Here is a 21959-nt window from a genome sequence, read left to right on the forward strand (position 1 = left end):
GGGCTGTTTGAGCTGAAAAAAAACCTAACACCTGCAAAAAAGCCGCGTTCAGCTCCTAACGCAGCCCCATTGTTTGCTATGGGGAAACACTTCCTACGTCTGCACCTAACACTCTAACATGTACCCCGAGTCTAAACACCCCTAACCTTACACTTATTAACCCCTAATCTGCCGCCCCCGCTATCGCTGACCCCTGCATATTATTATTAACCCCTAATCTGCCGCTCCGTAAACCGCCGCTACTTACATTATCCCTATGTACCCCTAATCTGCTGCCCCTAACACCGCCGACCCCTATATTATATTTATTAACCCCTAATCTGCCCCCCACAATGTCGCCTCCACCTGCCTACACTTATTAACCCCTAATCTGCCGAGCGGACCGCACCGCTATTATAATAAAGTTATTAACCCCTAATCCGCCTTACTAACCCTATAATAAATAGTATTAACCCCTAATCTGCCCTCCCTAACATCGCCGACACCTAACTTTAAACATTAACCCCTAATCTGCCGACTGGAGCTCACCGCTATTCTAATAAATGTATTAACCCCTAAAGCTAAGTCTAACCCTAACACTAACACCCCCCTAAATTAAATATAATTTAAATCTAACGAAATTAATTAACTCTTATTATATAAATTATTCCTATTTAAAGGTAAATACTTACCTGTAAAATAAATCCTAATATAGCTAAAATATAAATTATAATTATATTATAGCTATTTTAGGATTTATATTTATTTTACAGGTAACTTTGTATTTATTTTAACCAGGTACAATAGCTATTAAATAGTTAAGAACTATTTAATAGCTAAAATAGTTAAAATAATTACAAATTTACCTGTAAAATAAATCCTAACCTAAGTTACAATTAAACCTAACACTACACTATCAATAAATAAATTAAATAAAATACCTACAATTACCTACAATTAAACCTAACACTACACTATCAATAAATGAATTAAATACAATATCTACAAATAAATACAATTAAATAAACTAACTAAAGTACAAAAAATAAAAAAGAACTAAGTTAAAAAAAATAAAAAAATATTTACAAACATTAGAGAAATATTACAACAATTTTAAACTAATTACACCTACTCTAAGCCCCCTAATAAAATAACAAAGCCCCCCAAAATAAAAAAATGCCCTACCCTATTCTAAATTACAAAAGTTCAAAGCTTTTTTACCTTACCAGCCCTGAACAGGGCCCTTTGCGGGGCATGCCCCAAGAAATTCAGCTCTTTTGCATGTAAAAAAACACATACAATACCCCCCCCCAACATTACAACCCACCACCCACATACCCCTAATCTAACCCAAACCCCCCTTAAATAAACCTAACACTAAGCCCCTGAAGATCTTCCTACCTTATCTTCACCTCACCGGGTATCACCGATCCGTCCTGGCTCCAAAATCTTCATCCAAGCCCAAGCGGGGGCTAGACATCCATCATCCGACGGCTGAAGAAGTCCAGAAGAGGGTCCAAAGTCTTCATCCTATCCGGGAAGAAGAGTAGATCCGGACCGGCAACCATCTTCTTCCAAGCGGCATCTTCTATCTTCATCCGATGAGGACCGGCTCCATCGTGAAGATCTCCAGCGCGGACCCATCTTCTTCCCACGACGTCCAACTGAAGAATGACGGTTCCTTTAAGGGACGTCATCCAAGATGGCATCCCTCGAATTCCGATTGGCTGATAGGATTCTATCAACCAATCGGAATTAAGGTAGGAAAATTCTGATTGTCTGATGGAATCAGCCAATCAGAATCAAGTTCAATCCGAATGGCTGATCCGATCAGCCAATCAGATTGAGCTCGCATTCTATTGGCTGTTCCGATCAGCCAATAGAATGCGAGCTCAATCTGATTGGCTGATCGGATCAGCCAATTGGATTGAACTTGATTCTGATTGGCTGATTCCATCAGCCAATCAGAATTTTCCTACCTTAATTCCGATTGGCTGATAGAATCCTATCAGCCAATCGGAATTCGAGGGACGCCATCTTGGATGACGTCCCTTAAAGGAACCCTCATTCTTCAGTTGGACGTCGTGGGAAGAAGATGGGTCCGTGTTGGAGGTCTTCACGATGGAGCCGGTCCTCATCGGATGAAGATAGAAGATGCCGCTTGGAAGAAGATGGTTGCCGGTCCGGATCTACTCTTCTTCCCGGATAGGATTAAGACTTTGGACCCTCTTCTGGACTTCTTCAGCCATCGGATGATGGATTTCTAGCCCCCGCTTGGGTTGGATGAAGATATCAGAGCAAGGACGGATCGGTGTGATACCCGGTGAGGTGAAGACAAGGTAGGAAGATCTTCAGGGGCTTAGTGTTAGGTTTATTTAAGGGGGGTTTGGGTTAGATTAGGGGTATGTGGATGGTGGGTTGTAATGTTGGGGGGGGGGGTATTGTATGTGTTTTTTTACAGGCAAAAGAGCTGAATTTCTTGGGGCATGCCCTGCAAAGGGCCCTGTTCAGGGCTGGTAAGGTAAAAGAGCTTTGAACTTTTTTAATTTAGAATAGGGTAGGGCATTTTTTTATTTTGGGGGGCTTTGTTATTTTATTAGGGGGCTTAGAGTAGGTGTAATAAGTTTAAAATTGTTGTAATATTTTTCTAATGTTTGTAAATATTTTTTTATTTTTTTTAACTTAGTTCTTTTTTATTTTTTGTACTTTAGTTAGTTTATTTAATTGTATTTATTTGTAGATATTGTATTTAATTCATTTATTGATAGTGTAGTGTTAGGTTTAATTGTATAGAACAGTCAGAGAGAAGTGGGGGTGCTTAGGTTGGGTGTGTACGTAGTGTGTAATTTCATATGTAAAAATAATAATGAATCACAATTGCACAGCCAGCTTGATTAAACAGACAAAAGTTCATAAACTTGCTATGTCAGTGGGTCAACCCCAATCTCCCCTGACAATAGCCAAATTTGAATGAAAATGTCATGTGTATATGAGTGTGAAACTCTCCAATGCAGTCAAATGATATCACTTTTAGTTATATCGCAAACAAACTCACCACAGTCCTGTTTCAGGTTAATCTTTCTCCTGTATCCTAGTGGTGTTGTTGATATAATCCTTATTGTGATGCTCCTGTTTGCAACTGGTGAGTATCCAAGCTGGGAATTGCTAAACCTCCGCAATAGGGGAATTAAAAGGTGTTTGAACTCGCTGTGTGTGCTCACAATGGCCAAACAATTCAAGTCTCACAAGCAAAAAACAGTTTGGAGCACCAAAAAAAGAGTGAAAAACAAAAATGTATTATTAACAATAGGGTTAATTAACCCCAGGGTAAGAGTGTATAAACAATAAAGAGAAATACAGAGAACAAAAAGGCTGACAGGTTTCGGTGTGTGCCTTAATCCTAGCCTGCTTAAAAGTGTTAGCAAATTCACAACTTAAAAACCCACCTCTGTGTTTCAATTGGGTGTGAGATTCACACCTTTCTAATAGTTGACCAATGTTCAACTTCCTAATTTATCAGACACCTGTGTTGCCTACTGACATCACTTTTGTTATTAGGTGTGGCGATGTCGGTACAGCCCTCTTAAAGTTTTAACTGTAAACTTTCCTTTGCTGTCACCCAGACCGCACAAAAGTGCTCATCGCCACATCTAATCTACTACTGAAACAAATTGTAGTTGTATAAAATTAGACCTATTGCTTATATAGCCAAAAATTGCATTTGTCTGTTCCCATTTATATATCTACATATCTCCGTATATGAAATGCTGTCTAATATCTTACGTTCCTTGAACGTTACAACATCTTGGAATAGATAGAAAAAGTTGAGGAACCTGGGACTGCCTGGGTCCGATACTGCCCACTGTCTCTTTGTGTATGAATCTTCATAGCAAAAAAGATTTGAATACAGCTGTTCGAGAATGCATGTGTATTTGTTTACTAAAGTGACGTGTAAGTCACACCTCTAGTAGCGCCCTATAGGCTTGCGTGCCCCTCCGCTTCCACAGCATTACTTCGCCTCCCACTCTAATGATACGCGTGGAGGAGGTGTGTCAGCAAAACCCCTAAACTCTTGTTAGACGGATTCTCCAATGTGACCACTCAAAGTGAAGTGCCCTCACTCAATCAATGTACGTTCATCCCTGGTAGATGCGGCTAAATGCCTCTATCCAGGAACTTTTGCTGTACATCCCCTTAAGTTACTACTTAACTGTATAGAGTGCGTGTGCTTCGCTAAGGGGGGGGGGGGGTTGGGGGGGGGCAATAAAGGCTCTCATCAATATAAAGTTTAAGCAGATATTTTCTTTCACTAAAAATACTGTAATGGATCTGCTCTGTGAACGGAATACTGTATAGCTTTTACTCACTGGTACCTCATTATAATCATGTGGGCATTACACTTAAACCAGTTAAATATCAAGTAATAAATTATTATGATTGAGTTATCCTTAGTTGTATGTGTTTATAATCAATTTAGTTTGTATTATAAAGTGCTGGTTAGAAATTGTTTGTGTTGTATGTAATTATAAGGGAAAATAAGGGAAATGGGGGTTAGGGGTTGGAACTGGAAAGGGGTATGAAGAAGAGGGGAAAAGAAGAGAGAAAGAAAGAGAGAGAGTGAGAACGAAGTGGTAAAGGAGGGTTATGAGTGAAGAGGGAGGAGAGGGGGGGAGGGGGGGTGTGGGGGGGAAGGGGTGGAGGGGGGGATATAAGGGGGGAATAGGAGGGGGGGGAAGGGTTAAGGGGTGAAAAATTATAATTACATACAACACAAACAATTTCTAACCAGCACTTTATAATACAAACTAAATTGATTATAAACACATACAACTAAGGATAACTCAATCATAATAATTTATTACTTGATATTTAACTGGTTTAAGTGTAATGCCCACATGATTATAATGAGGTACCAGTGAGTAAAAGCTATACAGTATTCCGTTCACAGAGCAGATAGATTACAGTATTTTTAGTGAAAGAAAATATCTGCTTAAACTTTATATTGATGAGAGCCTTTATTGCCCACCCCCAACCCCCCCCCCCCTTAGCGAAGCACACACACTCTATACAGTTAAGTAGTAACGTAAGGGGATGTACAGCAAAAGTTCCTGGATAGAGCCATTTAGCCGCATCTACCAGGGATGAACGTACATTGATTGAGTGAGGGCACTTCACTTTGAGTGGTCACATTGGAGAATCCGTCTAACAAGAGGCTAGGGGTTTTGCTGACACACCTCCTCCACGCGTATCATTAGAGTGGGAGGCGAAGTAATGCTGTGGAAGCGGAGGGGCACGCAAGCCTATAGGGCGCTACTAGAGGTGTGACTTACACGTCACTTTAGTAAACAAATACACACGCATTCTCGAACAGCTGTATTCAAATCTTTTTTGCTATGAAGATTCATACACAAAGAGACAGTGGGCAGTATCGGACCCAGGCAGTCCCAGGTTCCTCAACTTTTTCTATCTATTCCAAGATGTTGTAACGTTCAAGGAACGTAAGATATTAGACAGCATTTCATATACGGAGATATGTAGATATATAAATGGGAACAGACAAATGCAATTTTTGGCTATATAAGCAATAGGTCTAATTTCATACAACTACAATTTGTTTCAGTAGTAGATTAGATGTGGCGATGAGCACTTTTGTGCGGTCTGGGTGACAGCAAAGGAAAGTTTACAGTTAAAACTTTAAGAGGGCTGTACCGACATTGCCACACCTAATAACAAAAGTGATGTCAGTAGGCAACACAGGTGTCTGATAAATTAGGAAGTTGAACATTGGTCAACTATTAGAAAGGTGTGAATCTCACACCCAATTGAAACATAGAGGTGGGTTTTTAAGTTGTGAATTTACTAACACTTTTAAGCAGGCTAGGATTAAGGCACACGCCGAAACCGGTCAGCCTTTTTGTTCTCTGTATTTCGCTTTATTGTTTATACACTCTTACCCTGGGGTTAATTAACCCTATTGTTAATAATAAATTTTAGTTTTTCACTCGTTTTTTGGTGCTCCAAACTGTTTTTTGCTTGTGAGGTTTAATTGTAGGTAATTGTAGGTATTTTATTTAATTTATTTATTGATAGTGTAGTGTTAGGTTTAATTGTAATTTAGGTTAGGATTTATTTTACAGGTAATTTTGTAATTATTTTAACTATTTTAGCTATTAAATAGTTCTTAACTATTAAATAGCTATTGTACCTGGTTAAAATAAATACAAAGTTACCTGTAAAATAAATATTAATCCTAAAATAGCTACAATATAATTATAATTTATATTGTAGCTATATTAGGGTTTATTTTACAGGTAAGTATTTAGCTTTAAATAGGAATAATTTATATAATAAGAGTTAATTTATTTCGTTAGATTTAAATTATATTTAACTTAGGGGGGTGTTAGTGTTAGGGTTAGACTTAGCTTTAGGGGTTAATACATTTATTAGAATAGCGGTGAGCTCCGGTCGGCAGATTAGGGGTTAATGTTTGAAGTTAGGTGTCGGCGATGTTAGGGAGGGCAGATTAGGGGTTAATACTATTTATTATAGGGTTAGTGAGGCGGGAGTGAGGCGGATTAGGGGTTAATAACTTTATTATAGTAGCGGTGCGGTCCGCTCGGCAGATTAGGGGTTAATAAGTGTAGGCAGGTGGAGGCGACGTTGTGGGGGGCAGATTAGGGGTTAATAAATATAATATAGGGGTCGGCGGTGTTAGGGGCAGCAGATTAGGGGTACATAGGGATAATGTAAGTAGCGGAGGTGTACGGAGCGGCAGATTAGGGGTTAATAATAATATGCAGGGGTCAGCGATAGCGGGGGCGGCAGATTAGGGGTTAATAAATATAATATAGGGGTCGGCGGTGTTAGGGGCAGCAGATTAGGGGTACATAAGGATAACGTAGGTGGCGGTCGGCAGATTAGGGGTTAAATTTTTTTAATAGAGTGGCGGCGATGTGGGTGTAAGGTTTCCACTCCTGGTTTTCCTTTTTTCTTCTACAGCTCACCTTACACCTCTATTTAAGTCATGTCTCCGCCCCAAACAAGTGCTTAGTTATTAACTTCATATCAGCTAAGCTCTATGCATCTATTTCTTAACCTGTGCATTATTTCATGATTTGAAGATATTTGCTACTTCAAGTTATTGGATTACAATTACCAGCAGGAACTGTTACTACAAACTGCTACCCAGTGAACGAATTTATTTCATCTAAGTTACTTTTACTCTGAGGATTGGATCTTTTTCATCAGACACCTGCAAGCAGTACAAACCGGGACTTTCAAGGAATAACCGCAAGTAACATAAAATCTTAAGTTGCTGCCACACAGTTAACTGATATAAATTGCTGCAATTGTTATCATATTGCTACTTCTGTTTCAATATAACTTTTTGTAACAAACCAATTTCACTATAACGCTAAGGAACAGCTCTGACGTCATCAGCAGGGGAACTCCTGTGTACTTGACACGCCCCTGTCAGCAGCTGCAGATTTCTGTGTTCTCTCTCACTACATATTACTCGGTTACTACTACAATAAGGTTAACGGTGGTTAGTCCACATAACTCTTGCTACCTATTTAAACAAAGGTCTCAATATTGAAATTCACTGCTTATCAATCCTGAATATTATTTCAGAAATCTTGTACTTCATTTTCAGTTATATTTTGAAATATTGCTACACATTAATTGTAGCTTATCACTACAAATATATATTCATACTTCAATTCATCATATATTAAAACTCACTCTGAATCATCACAGCCTATGCTGAAATAATAGTCTGTATTTCAAAGTGAAACATTCACACTTTAAGGCAGTTGAGATCCAACATAATAAAACTCATTACAGAATAACTAAGCCATTATTATGGATCCAGCCGAACTCCCACAAATTGTCTTTAACCTATCACAAAGGGTAGACCAACTCAGCCAGGGTCTAAGAGAATTACAATTGGAAAATGAGACTTTGAGAAACGTTATAAAAGATTCCATCAATCCTAAGCTACCAAACCAAGAGACCTCTCCTGAACCCTTTGTTGCTCCTCCAGAATATTTTCAAGGAGACAGAAATCAATACCGCCACTTTAAGAATGCTTGCCTTCTTAATTTTTCTCTCAAGCCTAGGACCTATCCAAATGATAGGGTGAAAGTTCTCTGCATGATAAGCTACTTAAGGGGAGAACCCCGTATATGGGCTGACACACTATTTGAAACTAATAATCCGGTCCTATCCTCCTTTTCTGCATTTCTTGACGTCATGGATGAATTGTATAATGATACCAACCTCCAAATTACAGCTGAGAGCAAAATGAGGAAACTTAAACAAGGTTCCAGACCTGTGGAATATTACATAACTGAGTTCAAACAGTACTCCATTGACTCCCAATGGAATGCCATAGCCCTCAGAAATCAATTTAGGCTTGGTCTTTCCGATGCAGTCAAGGATGAATTAGCCAGAACAGAATTGCCAGAGACACTTGAGGCTCTTATGAAATTAAGTAGCCATATCGATAGAAGATTAAGGGAGAGAAGATCAGAACGGCAATACTCAGACCAGCCATACAAAAAGGAAAAGGTTCCCAGTTCTAACCAACCTACTTTTAGGTCTACTAGTCCCAGCGGAGCTGAAGCTATGGATATCAGCATCTTCAGGGGTCCGCTATCACCGGATGAACGTATGAGAAGAAAGACCCGGGGCCTTTGCATGTATTGTGGTGATCCAGCTCACAGTCTTAAGGACTGCCCTATCATACCTCGGAAAAAGAACAGTAAGTGTAGCACTAACTTTACCTCTCAAGTAGTACTTAATAAATCACTTCACTGTTCTCTACTTTTGTCTTTACAGTGGGCAAGTAAACAGATCTCAGTCCCTGCTATCATTGACACCGGAGCTCAAGGCAACTACATTGACAGCTCATTAGTCTCTATCAATAAAATACCACTGATTAAGAAATTGTCTCCTATTTCTCTTCGTGTTGTTGATGGCTCTGAGATTTCTTCTGGACCTATTACACATCATACCATTCCTCTTTCTGTCACAACATTAAACAATCATCATGAACATCTCTCTTTTGATGTGATTACATCTCCATTATTTCCAATTGTTCTTGGGTTGGCTTGGCTACAACTACATGAACCTCAGATCAGTTGGAAATCTTTAGACATACATTTAAACTCTCAATATTGCCAACAAACTTGTATTAGGCAGTCACTACTTTCTCTGAACCCCACTCCTGACATTCTTGTACCAATTGAATACAGTCACTTTGCTGAGGTTTTCAGTAAAAAAGAGGCTGAAACACTTCCTCCTCATCGATCCTATGACTGCCCCATAGAGTTAAAACCAGGTACAACTCCACCTATAGGACATTTATATCCTCTATGTCAATCCGAATTAGACCATCTGAAAAGCTATTTAGATGAGAATTTGAAGAAAGGATTCATTCGTCCTTCTGTCTCACCAGCTGGTGCTGGTATGTTTTTTGTCCGAAACAAGGATAACTCTTTACGCCCTATTATCGATTTTAGACAACTAAATAAGATCACCATAAAAAATCGCTACCCACTGCCACTCATTCCGGAACTCATAGAGAGACTAAGACATGCCACTATCTATACTAAATTGGATCTGAGGGGCGCATACAACCTTGTACGCATCAGAGAGGGGGATGAATGGCTCACGGCTTTTAGAACAAGATATGGGTTGTATGAATACCTAGTTATGCCTTTCGGACTCACCAACGCACCAGCAACCTTCCAATTCTTTATAAATGACATTTTTCATGATTTACTCGATATTTGTGTCATAGTTTATTTAGATGATATTCTGATTTATTCCTCCAATACTACTGACCACATCAAACACGTTAGTTGGGTTTTATCTCGTCTCCAGGTTCACCGACTTTATGCCAAACTGGAAAAATGCATTTTTCATACTACAACCATAGATTTCCTGGGTTATTCCATCAGCCCTGAAGGCATTCAAATGCAAGAAGGAAAAGTTGAGGCAGTAAAATCCTGGCCAACTCCTATGAACAGAAAAGATCTACAAAAATTCCTCGGATTCAGTAATTATTACAGGAAATTCATCCGAAATTTCTCGAATATTTCGAAACCTCTTACCAAACTTACTAGTTCCAATTGCGTGTTCAGATGGTCGAAAGAAGCTGCTGATGCTTTCAATTTCCTCAAGGAGTCCTTTTCCTCAGCTCCTATTTTAAAGTATCCTGATCCCGATCTACAATATATATTGGAAGTGGATTCTTCGGATTATGCACTCGGTGCAGTCTTATCACAACGTAAGACACTCAAAGAACCTCTATTTCCTATCGGCTTCTTTTCAAAAATTATGTCCTCTGCAGAAATGAATTACTCCATAGGGGATAAAGAATTACTCGCCATCAAAAGAGCTTTGGAATTTTGGAGACATCTCCTAGAAAGTACATCTCATCCCATCATAATTTATACAGACCATCGTAACCTTGAGTTTCTACAGAACAACAAAACTTTATCTGGGAGACAGGTTAGATGGAGCCTCTTCTTCAGTCGTTTTGATTTCCAGATTTTGTATAGACCTGGATCGAAAAATGGAAAGGCAGATGCACTCTCCCGCAGAGATCCTAGACCCATTCCTGAATATACACCTAGTTGTATCCTACCACCCTCTAAATTCCTCGCTTCATTATCTATATCAGTTCCAGACTATGAAGCCGCCTTAGGGTTGGAAAAACAAGCACTTCTGAACTCCCTAATTAAGAAAGATGGATTATATTATCATGGTTCTCAAATTTACGTACCTGAACCACTCAGAGCACAAATTATTAAAGAACACCATGATCCTCCCTTACTTGGTCATGTAGGTATCAGACGCACTAAGGAATTAGTAAGCAGAACTTACTGGTGGCCATCCATGGAAAATTCTATCAAGCTCTACATTCAGCAATGTATTACTTGCTCAGTATCCAAACCCGAGAGAAGACCTCCCTATGGACTCCTCATGCCTTTGGACATACCCAATTCACCCTGGGCTCACATTGGTATGGATTTTATCGTAGAATTACCACCAAGCTCTGGTTTCACCACCATTTTAGTCGTTACTGACCACTTTACTAAAATGGCACATTTTATTGCTTACCACAAGTTGCCTACTTCTTCAGAAACTGCACATTTGTTTCTGAACAACATTGTAAGGCATCACGGTTTACCGACTGTTTTGTTTACAGACAGAGGTAGCCAATTTACCTCAAGGTTTTGGAAGACACTCACTACAAGTCTGCAAATTGAACAACGGCTAAGTACTGCTTTCCACCCACAAACGAACGGACAAACTGAAAGATTGAACCAATGGCTCGAACAATACTTACGTTGCTACTGCTCATACCATCAACATAAATGGTCATCTTTTCTTGCTATGGCAGAATTTTCCTACAATAACACTATCAACAGTACCACCAATTACTCTCCCTTTTTTGCTAATTATGGGTTCAATCCTAGATTCAATTTTCAGCATTCCTCTTCTGAAAATACACCATCTGTTGACGAATTACTACAACGCCTATCTGAAAACTTCCATCATCTATCTACTAACATACAACATGCACAAGCATCTCAGAAAAAGTATTATGACTTAAGACGTAGAGTTGCTCCAAAGTATGAAGTAGGAGACTTCGTGTGGTTGTCAACCAAAAATATCAAGTTACATCTTCCCAAGAAGAAATTGGCTAGTCTATTCATAGGCCCATTCAAGATCACTCACATAGTAAATGAGAATGCAGTTACCTTGGATCTACCTGATAATTTGGTAATACACCCTACCTTCCATGTCTCTTTACTGAAGCCTTATACGGGTCGACACCCTCCTACTCCTCTCCTTCCTCCTGATCCGGTATGCCTGGACACTAACATGTACGAAGTTCAGGATCTCTTGGATTCAAGATATTATAATGGTGAACTTCAGTATCTAGTGAGATGGAAAGGGTTTTCATCTGAAGAAGACTCTTGGGAGCCTCATACTCATATTGATGCTACAAGGCTTGTTGCACGTTTCCATAGACGTTTTCCCCACAGACCAAAACATCCAGCCGTGGTCGGCTTGCTTGAGGGGGGGGACGTGTAAGGTTTCCACTCCTGGTTTTCCTTTTTTCTTCTACAGCTCACCTTACACCTCTATTTAAGTCATGTCTCCGCCCCAAACAAGTGCTTAGTTATTAACTTCATATCAGCTAAGCTCTATGCATCTATTTCTTAACCTGTGCATTATTTCATGATTTGAAGATATTTGCTACTTCAAGTTATTGGATTACAATTACCAGCAGGAACTGTTACTACAAACTGCTACCCAGTGAACGAATTTATTTCATCTAAGTTACTTTTACTCTGAGGATTGGATCTTTTTCATCAGACACCTGCAAGCAGTACAAACCGGGACTTTCAAGGAATAACCGCAAGTAACATAAAATCTTAAGTTGCTGCCACACAGTTAACTGATATAAATTGCTGCAATTGTTATCATATTGCTACTTCTGTTTCAATATAACTTTTTGTAACAAACCAATTTCACTATAACGCTAAGGAACAGCTCTGACGTCATCAGCAGGGGAACTCCTGTGTACTTGACACGCCCCTGTCAGCAGCTGCAGATTTCTGTGTTCTCTCTCACTACATATTACTCGGTTACTACTACAATAAGGTTAACGGTGGTTAGTCCACATAACTCTTGCTACCTATTTAAACAAAGGTCTCAATATTGAAATTCACTGCTTATCAATCCTGAATATTATTTCAGAAATCTTGTACTTCATTTTCAGTTATATTTTGAAATATTGCTACACATTAATTGTAGCTTATCACTACAAATATATATTCATACTTCAATTCATCATATATTAAAACTCACTCTGAATCATCACAGCCTATGCTGAAATAATAGTCTGTATTTCAAAGTGAAACATTCACACTTTAAGGCAGTTGAGATCCAACATAATAAAACTCATTACAGTGGGGGGACCTCTGTTTAGGGGTACATAGGTAGTTTATGGGTGTTAGTGTACTGTAGAGCACAGTAGTTAAGAGCTTTATAAACCGGCGTTAGCCCAGAAAGCTCTTAACTACTGACTTTTTTCTGCGGCTGGAGTTTAGTCGTTAGATTTCTAACGCTCACTCCAGACACGACTCTAAATACCGGAGTTAGAAAGATCCCATTGAAAAGATAGGATACGCAATTGACGTAAGGGGATCTGAGGTATGGAAAAGTCGCGGCTGGAAAGTGAGCGTTAGACCCTTTAATGACTGACTCTAAATACCAGAGGGCGTTAAAAACCAGCGTTAGGAGCCTCTAACGCTGGTTTTGACGGCTACCACCCAACTCTAAATCCAGGCCAGAATGCGCTGCCAATTAATCAATCAACTATCCCTGATATTGTGCTAGAGAGTAAATAAAAATCTTACTTGGATACTTTGAAAAACAAAATCGTGAAGATTAAATACACATGCACACACACAGTCATACAATCTCATACACATGTGCACAAACACGCTCACACATGCACACACTCACACATGCATACACACGTGCTAACACATGCAAACACACACCCTCACACATGCATACACACACCCTCACACATGCACCTACAAGCTCACACATGCACACACACGCTCTCACAGATGCACATACACCCTCACACATGCAAACACACACCCTCACACATGCATATACACACCCCCACACATGCACCTACATGCTCACACATGCACATACACGCTCTCACACATGCACATACACGCTCTCACAGATGCACATACACCCTCACACATGCACATACACAAGCTCACACATGCACACACAAACTCACTCACATATGCATATAAGGATGAACAAGAAGTTATTTAATCACTCTTTTTTACAGAAAGCAGTCAGGTATCACACACACACGCTAGTACATGCGCACACACACATGCTAGCACATGCACATACATGCTCACTCATGCACACACACACGCTAGTACATGTGCAAATACAAACTCACATACGCTAGTACATGCGCAAATACAAACTCACACATGCACACACACACACACGCTAGTACATGCACATACATGCTCACACATGCACACACACACGCTAGTACATGCACATGCATGCTCACACATGCACACACACACGCTAGTACATGCACATAAATGCTCACACATGCACATACACACACACGCTAGTACATGCACATACATGCTCACACATGCACACACACACTAGTACATGCACACACACGCTAGTACAGGCACATACACACTCACACATGCACACACACACACTAGTATACATGCGCAAATACAAACTCACACATGCACACACATACACACTTACATATGCACAAACACGCTAGTACATGCACAAATACAAACTCACACATGCACACACATACACACTTACACATGCACACACACAGACACGCTAGTACATGCACACACATACAAACTCACACATGCACACACATACACACTTACACATGCACACACACACGCTAGTACATGCACAAATACAAACTCACACATGCACACACATACACACTTACACATGCACACACACAGACACGCTAGTACATGCACACACATACAAACTCACACATGCACACACATACACACTTACACATGCACACACACAGACACGCTAGTACATGCACACACATACAAACTCACACATGCACACACATACACACTTACACATGCACACACACACGCTAGTACATGCGCAAATACAAACACACATACACACTTACACATGCACACACACAGACACGCTAGTACATGCACAAATACAAACTCACACATGCACACACATACACACTTACACATGCACACACATACACACTTACACATGCACACACACACGCTAGTACTTGCGCAAATACAAACACACATACACACTTACACATGCACACACACACGCTAGTACATGCACAAATACAAACTCACACATGCACACACATACACACTTACACATGCACACACACACGCTAGTACATGCACAAATACAAACTCACACATGCACACACATACACACTTACACATGCACACACATACACACTTACACATGCACACACATACACACTTACACATGCACACACACACGCTAGTACATGCACAAATACAAACTCACACATGCACACACATACACACTTACACATGCACACACACACGCTAGTACATGCACAAATACAAACTCACACATGCACACACATACACACTTACACATGCACACACACACACGCTAGTACATGCACAAATACAAACTCACACATGCACACACATACACACTTACACATGCACACACACAGACACGCTAGTACATGCACAAATACAAACTCACACATGCACACACATACACACTTACACATGCACACACACACGCTAGTACATGCACAAATACAAACTCACACATGCACACACATACACACTTACACATGCACACACACACGCTAGTACATGCACAAATACAAACTCACACATGCACACACATACACACTTACACATGCACACACACACACCATATTTCCTTAACCTTATATGAGTTTTGGCATTTTTGAATGCATGTACATACTGTATGTCTAGTATGCATACTGTTTGCTTTAGTTAAAGTTACATTTTCATATTGAGCATGCAATAAAAAAATGTTTTATTATTATTAGAATTTATTTGTACACCTCCGCTAAATTCCATAGCACTATGTACAGAGATAGGGGTACACAATTATAAGGATTTGTGATAAAATACAAAAACATAACAGGCTGAACAATCTAGTACAGTGAGAGAGCTCTGCTGACGAGAGCTTACAGTCTACAGTTGAGGGTGCAGAGACATAAGGTTTGGGGTAGTTGCAGCAGTGAGACAAGGCAGTTGAAGAATTATTTTGGGTAGGATGAAAAACAGAGGGGAGATGGTAAGCCCCTCTCAATAAGTAGTTTTCCAAGAAGCGTCTGAAGCTAAACAAGGTTGGCGACAATATTGTGGAGCAGGGTAGAGAGTTCCAGAGGACAGTAGCAGCGCGTGAGAAGTCTTGGAGGCGGGAGAGGGACTTAGAGATATTAGGATTAGAGAGACGTAGGTCAGAGGTCGGGGAGCATTTAGAGATGAGAGAAGAAATGGAGTTGGGAGTGAGGCTGTTGAGTGCTTTATAGCACTTCTGTTATAAAATTAACTTTGTTCTCTAGGTCACTCAATTCCAGTCCTCAAGGCACACTAACAGGAAATATTTGTATGATTAACTTGGGTGACAACAGGTTAATAACCATAATTACCGATCAGCTGCTTATTTCAGCTGTTTTCTAGTTCAGATATCCTGAAAATCTGACCTGTCAGTGTATCCTAAGGATTGGAATCACCGCTTAAGCTTAAGAGCGTATATAAATATGCTCAGAAGAATGCACATCTTGAGAACTATATGGCAGCAGGACTTTTAACAATGTATAACATTGCTGTAAATGATTCTGCAGAAACCTACCTAGTTATGCTCTTTAACAAAGGATACCAAAAAAAGCAAAGTCAATTTGACAGTAAAAGTAAATTGAAAAGTATCTTAAAAAGTGCATGCGCTATTATTTCATATCCATGTCCCTTAAAGGATTTCTGGAATAGGAAAGGGAACAGGACATTCTGTCACTTAAAAACAAAAAGTCCTGATGTGTCCCACATGTGCGCAAAACACAACAGCTGCACAGATTTGTGACCTTCAGATAAAGTAATTGTAGTGGAAAACTACTGGTGTCCCATGAGGCAAAAGGACAGTGCTCCGTACTATTACATTTCACAGTAATCTATGTGCATCATATCTGGAGGCTGTGAGGCACTGTGTAGCTTCTGCGCCAATCTCAGCTTCACAGAAAGTTTAGGGAGAAATCTTAAAGGGACTTTTGAATGCAAAAATGTAATTCCTGATTTGTTAGAGCATATATAGTTCTACTGACCCTATGTAAATATGTATTTATCCCATGCAAAGGTATAAGGTTAAAACAAAACAGACAAAATTAAAATAGTAATATGCATTAAATAGTTCACCAACCAATGAGAACATAACATAATTCACCTAAAGGTTTTAATTAGTGAGGCGGACATCCAACTGGCCATCTATTACATGGGATTGTTATATATTTGTAAACAGTGACTGCTCTGCCTGTGGTCAGTATTAAATCTAATAGCTGACCTGACTCCCGACTGCTGCTATCCAATTACCCAAACCCAACTCCATATGTGTTTACCCCTTTGTTGGGGTGGGTGGGGGGGGGGCTATAAGACATCATTGGTTAATGATATAAAAGGAATTGAGCCAAAAAAGGGAAATTACTGTCATTTAACTATTTATCTTTGATGTATCAATATATTTGCCAAGACGCTCTACACTATTAACGGTTTAATGACCTCTGGCACAATACATTTTGTTTGCTGGCCATTATGATCATTTGTATAGATTAATTCATATCACACGGATCAAGGAAGATTTAAGTTACATTTTCTAGACATAAAACATTTTTGCAAAGATTTTAATCCCGACTGAGAGTGTTTCTAAGCATGTCAATATCTCAGTATATCTGTGTCAGACACAGTCTCAGCGCCTGCATTTGTGATTGTTGTGCTGTCAACGTTTATATGAGCAAGTGAGCAGTAGCAGCTTATTCTGCTAGAATGCCAAACAAACTAGTCTCAATATATGTTAGAGCGGGTAAAAAACACTGTACAAAGTCCATCTTAAATACAATTACACAAAGTAGCTGTGTAGAACCTCTGCAAATTTAAACAAATTAGGTGGCTTTACACAGAAACCCTCAGCAGTAAGTGATTTACCTGAAACAATGAATTCTGGGTAAGGATATAAAAGGATATAAAATTAACAAAATAAGTAAATCTAACAAAAATAGTTCCCCACGTTGTTTTTCATGACATGTAAAAGTGTCATTTGCTTGCAAACAATCTTGTAGAGAGGTTTCAACAATGGCTCTAAATTGCCATGATTTAGCAATGATTTCTGTGTGTATAAAAGAGAATGAAATCAAAATCCCCTCTATAAAGATAGATTTAAACCTTAACAGACTCATAAACATCACCTCTTTATGGTCCAGACTAGAGAAATCCACTCCATTTACTTCCACAATCTGATCTCCTATCTGAGTAAAAAGAACAAAAAACATTATTATTATCACTTTATTATTTCAGTTAACTTCTGTATAAAATATCCTATATCAGATAATCAGTGATACATTCAAAGGCTTTTATATAATTTGTTCACACTGCAGATTTCACTGATACTAATAATTGAAGGCTTTACCGAGTCATTTTATTGTTAATCATGTAAGTTTAAATGCACATATAGGTGTCGATTTATGAAGCAACGTATGCTGCTTCCGACCCAGTCCGTTTTAGGTCCACCTGAAGCGGAAGTTAAGAAGTAGCGGCCGATTGTCCACGATTCTGCAGGGGGCGGTATTGCACCAGCAGTTTACTAAAAATGCTTGTACAATGCTAAATGTCGATAGCGTATGCTGTCGGCATTAAAATGTGCGGCGGATATGATCAGCTACAGCGGATCATGTCCACCCGCACATTAGTAAATCGGCCCATAGGTTCTGCTAATCTAAAGCTCTCTGGTCTGCTGAGAATATCTCTAAGTGTCATCAGTACTGTAAGGTCCTCCAAATAATTTTAGAAATGCAAATTTCAGCTCAATCGCTGTTTATCTTGTTATGCAGGGCTTTATATATGATGAAGAGACATATATATTAGAATATAATGCTCAGAAACAAAGCCCAAACAAATTCTATGGGTTTTCTGCATACTGGCAAGTTTTTGGAGCCAGTATTTCTCTCTATATACAAATATAATAAACAGACACACTTATACACCAAGGGCGAGATTACAAGTCGCACGGCAAATCTAAATTTACAGTTAGCGAAAACATCACTAGCGATATGCCTTTTGCGATTCTCGGGATCTGCTCGTATTAAAAGTTGAGAAAAATGTGTTTTTTTCACTAGCAGTAGCCCGATAATCGCAAACATCTCCAGAGGAGTTTTGGCGTGCACGTGCAAGTGTTCGCCCATAGAAATCAATGGAGAAAAAAAAAGTGAAGAAAAAAAGGAAAAAGCTTTCATCCTATTGGCTGATATGAATTTGAAGAATTAAATCAGCCAATAGGAATGCAAGGGTATCCCTATATAAAAGGTTACATCTTCAGTGTGTGGCTGGAGATCGCATGAAGAGGGAGCTCTGTGTCAATCGGATGTAGAGGAGGACCGCCACCACCACCGAGATGAAGAAAATAGATGGGCCGCGGCTGGGAAGAAGATGGACCTGCGATGAATGAAGATGGAGCGCCGCCCATCATCATTGGTGAGTACCAATTTTGGGGTTAGACTTAGTTTTTAGGTTTTTTTGGGGTGTTTTTTTTAAGATTAGTTTATTTTTTATTTTTTATTGTATTTGTATTTTTTATTAAAATACAAAAGGCTAACAACTCTTTTTTATTTTATACAAAAGAGCTGTTAGCTTTAGGGCAATGCCAGACAAAGGCCATTTTAGGGGCTATTGGTAGTTATTTGTAGAATTTTTTTTTTTTTTTAATTTTGAAGTGGGATTTTGTTTTGGGGGTATTAGAATCGGAATAATTTTTTTGGTAATTTAGTTTGTTATTTTTTGTAATGGTAGGTTTTTTGTGTGTAATTTTTTTTTTTTAGTGATGTCAAAAACCTTTTAGGGTAAGCTTAGGTTTTAATTTAATTTTGCAGGTAAGTTTTTATTTTTTTTAAGGTAGTTAGTATACTTTAAAAAAAATGTATGGGTATTTTAATTGGGGTTAAGGGGGTGTTACATTAGGGGGTTTAGTTATTAGTTTATTACTTTGCAATATGATGGGATGGTGGTTTAAGGGTTAATACTTTTATTTAGTGTTTGGGATGTTTAGGGGTTAATGGTGTATTTTATGGGTGTAAGTGTACTTTGTAATGTATTTTTCTTGTGTTTTGTCAAACTTTTTATTTTTACAGAACACACTTTACCAGAGCTCTTAGATCGCGGTATGGGTTGATGCGAAGCGACTTGTAAAATCAGCGGAAGAAAAATTGATTGCAAAATCGCCATCGCACTAGCCCAAAGTCTATTGCGCATCACTTGTAATCTTGCCCCAAGTGTGTTATCTATCTGGCATTTTAAATTTACTGCACTGACATTCCCCTGTTGCTTTCAGTACACTTAGCGCATGTTACTAATTCCTCAATATATTTATATATAGGATAATTGAAGGACGTGCATAGATTTGTGTTTAAGGGACATAGACAGGAATGTAAAGCTTAGAAGCTGGCCCATGTTTGGTTCAGACCTGGGTTACACTTGCTTATTGGGGGCTAAATGTAGCAACCATTTAGCAAGCGCTATCCAGGGTGCTGAACCTAAAATGGGCTGGCTCCTAAGCTCATGCTTATTCCTGCTTTTAAAATAATGATACCAAGAGAAGAAAGAAAAATCGATAATAGGAGTAAATTAGAAAATGCTTAAAATTGCTGCTCTATCTGAATCATTAAGGAAAAAAAATGTGTTTAGTATCCCTTTAAGTAAAATAGATAATAGAAGTAAAATTGCAAAACACTATCTAAATCGTGAAAGTTTCATTTAGACTTTATTGTCCCTTTAACTGATATAGGTTGAACAAGTCTTTTTATTCTTAATACAGTTATAACAGCACCTATTTGTATTTTATGAAGAAGCCCTAGGTCAGACTCTGAAATATCCAGCATGCTGTTTATAAATGTTTAAATAAAATCCTGTTACATATAATTCCATCTTACAATAATTCATTTATCTCATTTTAAATATCAGGCATTGGCAGCCTCACAATGCTGCACATTCTTCTCACTATCAAGTATTTAAATGATATATTTACAATATTTAGAACTAAATAGAAATAAAATAAACTCACCTCTAATCCTACTTCAGAAGAAATTGAACCTGGTTTAACATTGCTGATAAAAATTCCAGGTTTTTGAGAAGGGCCACTAGAAATGCTTTAAAAAAATAAATAAAACAAATTGTGTTAATATGAATTTAAAAGTCAATTGTTTTGGTTTACTCTCTAACGGCTAGATTTAGAGTTTTGTCTGTAACAACCCGCGTTGCTAACGCTGGCTTTTTTCCCCCCGCACCTTTTAAATACCGCTGGTATTCAGAGTTCTCTGAAGGGCTGCGTTAGGCTCCAAAAAGGGAGCGTACAGGCATATTTACCGCCACTTCAACTCTCAATACCAGCGTTGCTTACGGTAGCGGCCAGCTTGAAAAACGTGCTTGTGCACGATTCCCCCATAGGAAACAATGGGGCAGTTTGAGCTGAAAAAAACCTGCAAAAAAGCAGCGTTCAGCTCCTAACGCAGCCCCATTGTTTCCTATGGGGAAACAGTTTCAAGTCTGCACCTAACACCCTAACATGTACCCCGAGTCTAAACACCCCTAACCTTACACTTATTAACCCCTAATCTGCCCCCCCCAACGTCACCGCTACCTTACCTACACTTATTAACCCCTAATCTTCCGACCGGACGCCGCCACTATAATAAATGTATTAACCCCTAAACCGCCTCACTCCCACCTCGCAAACCCTATAATAAATTTTATTAACCCCTAATCTGCCCTCACTAACATTGCCGACACCTAACTTCAAGTATTAACCCCTAATCTGCCAACCGGACCTCACCGCTACTATAAAAAATGTATTAACCCCTAAAGCTAAGTCTAACCCTAACCCTAACATCCCCTAAATTAAATATAATTTAAATCTAATCTGACCCCCCACCTACACTTATTAACCCCTAATCTGCCGACCGGACCTCGCCGCCACTATAATAAATGTATTAACCCCTAAACCGCCACACTCCCGCCTCAAAAACCCTATAATAAATAGTATTAACCCCTAATCAGCCCTCCCTAACATCTTTGACACCTAACTTCAAG

General features: G+C 39.1%; 1 protein-coding gene across 3 annotated transcripts in view; it reads right to left on the reverse strand.

Annotated features, from left to right (window-relative positions):
- Positions 1-21959, reverse strand: part of USH1C (USH1 protein network component harmonin) — a 393388-nt gene that overhangs the window by 214993 nt on the left and 156436 nt on the right. For all 3 annotated transcript variants that reach the window (XM_053720656.1, XM_053720654.1, XM_053720653.1), the window contains exons 9-10: positions 20935-21019; positions 18071-18130 (exon numbers count right to left, since the gene is read on the reverse strand). In XM_053720656.1, the coding sequence (XP_053576631.1) occupies positions 18071-18130; positions 20935-21019 (145 nt within the window). The remainder of the gene's footprint in view (positions 1-18070; positions 18131-20934; positions 21020-21959) is intronic.

The sequence above is a fragment of the Bombina bombina genome, chromosome 7, assembly GCF_027579735.1.
Source record: "Bombina bombina isolate aBomBom1 chromosome 7, aBomBom1.pri, whole genome shotgun sequence".
NCBI lineage: Eukaryota > Metazoa > Chordata > Amphibia > Anura > Bombinatoridae > Bombina > Bombina bombina.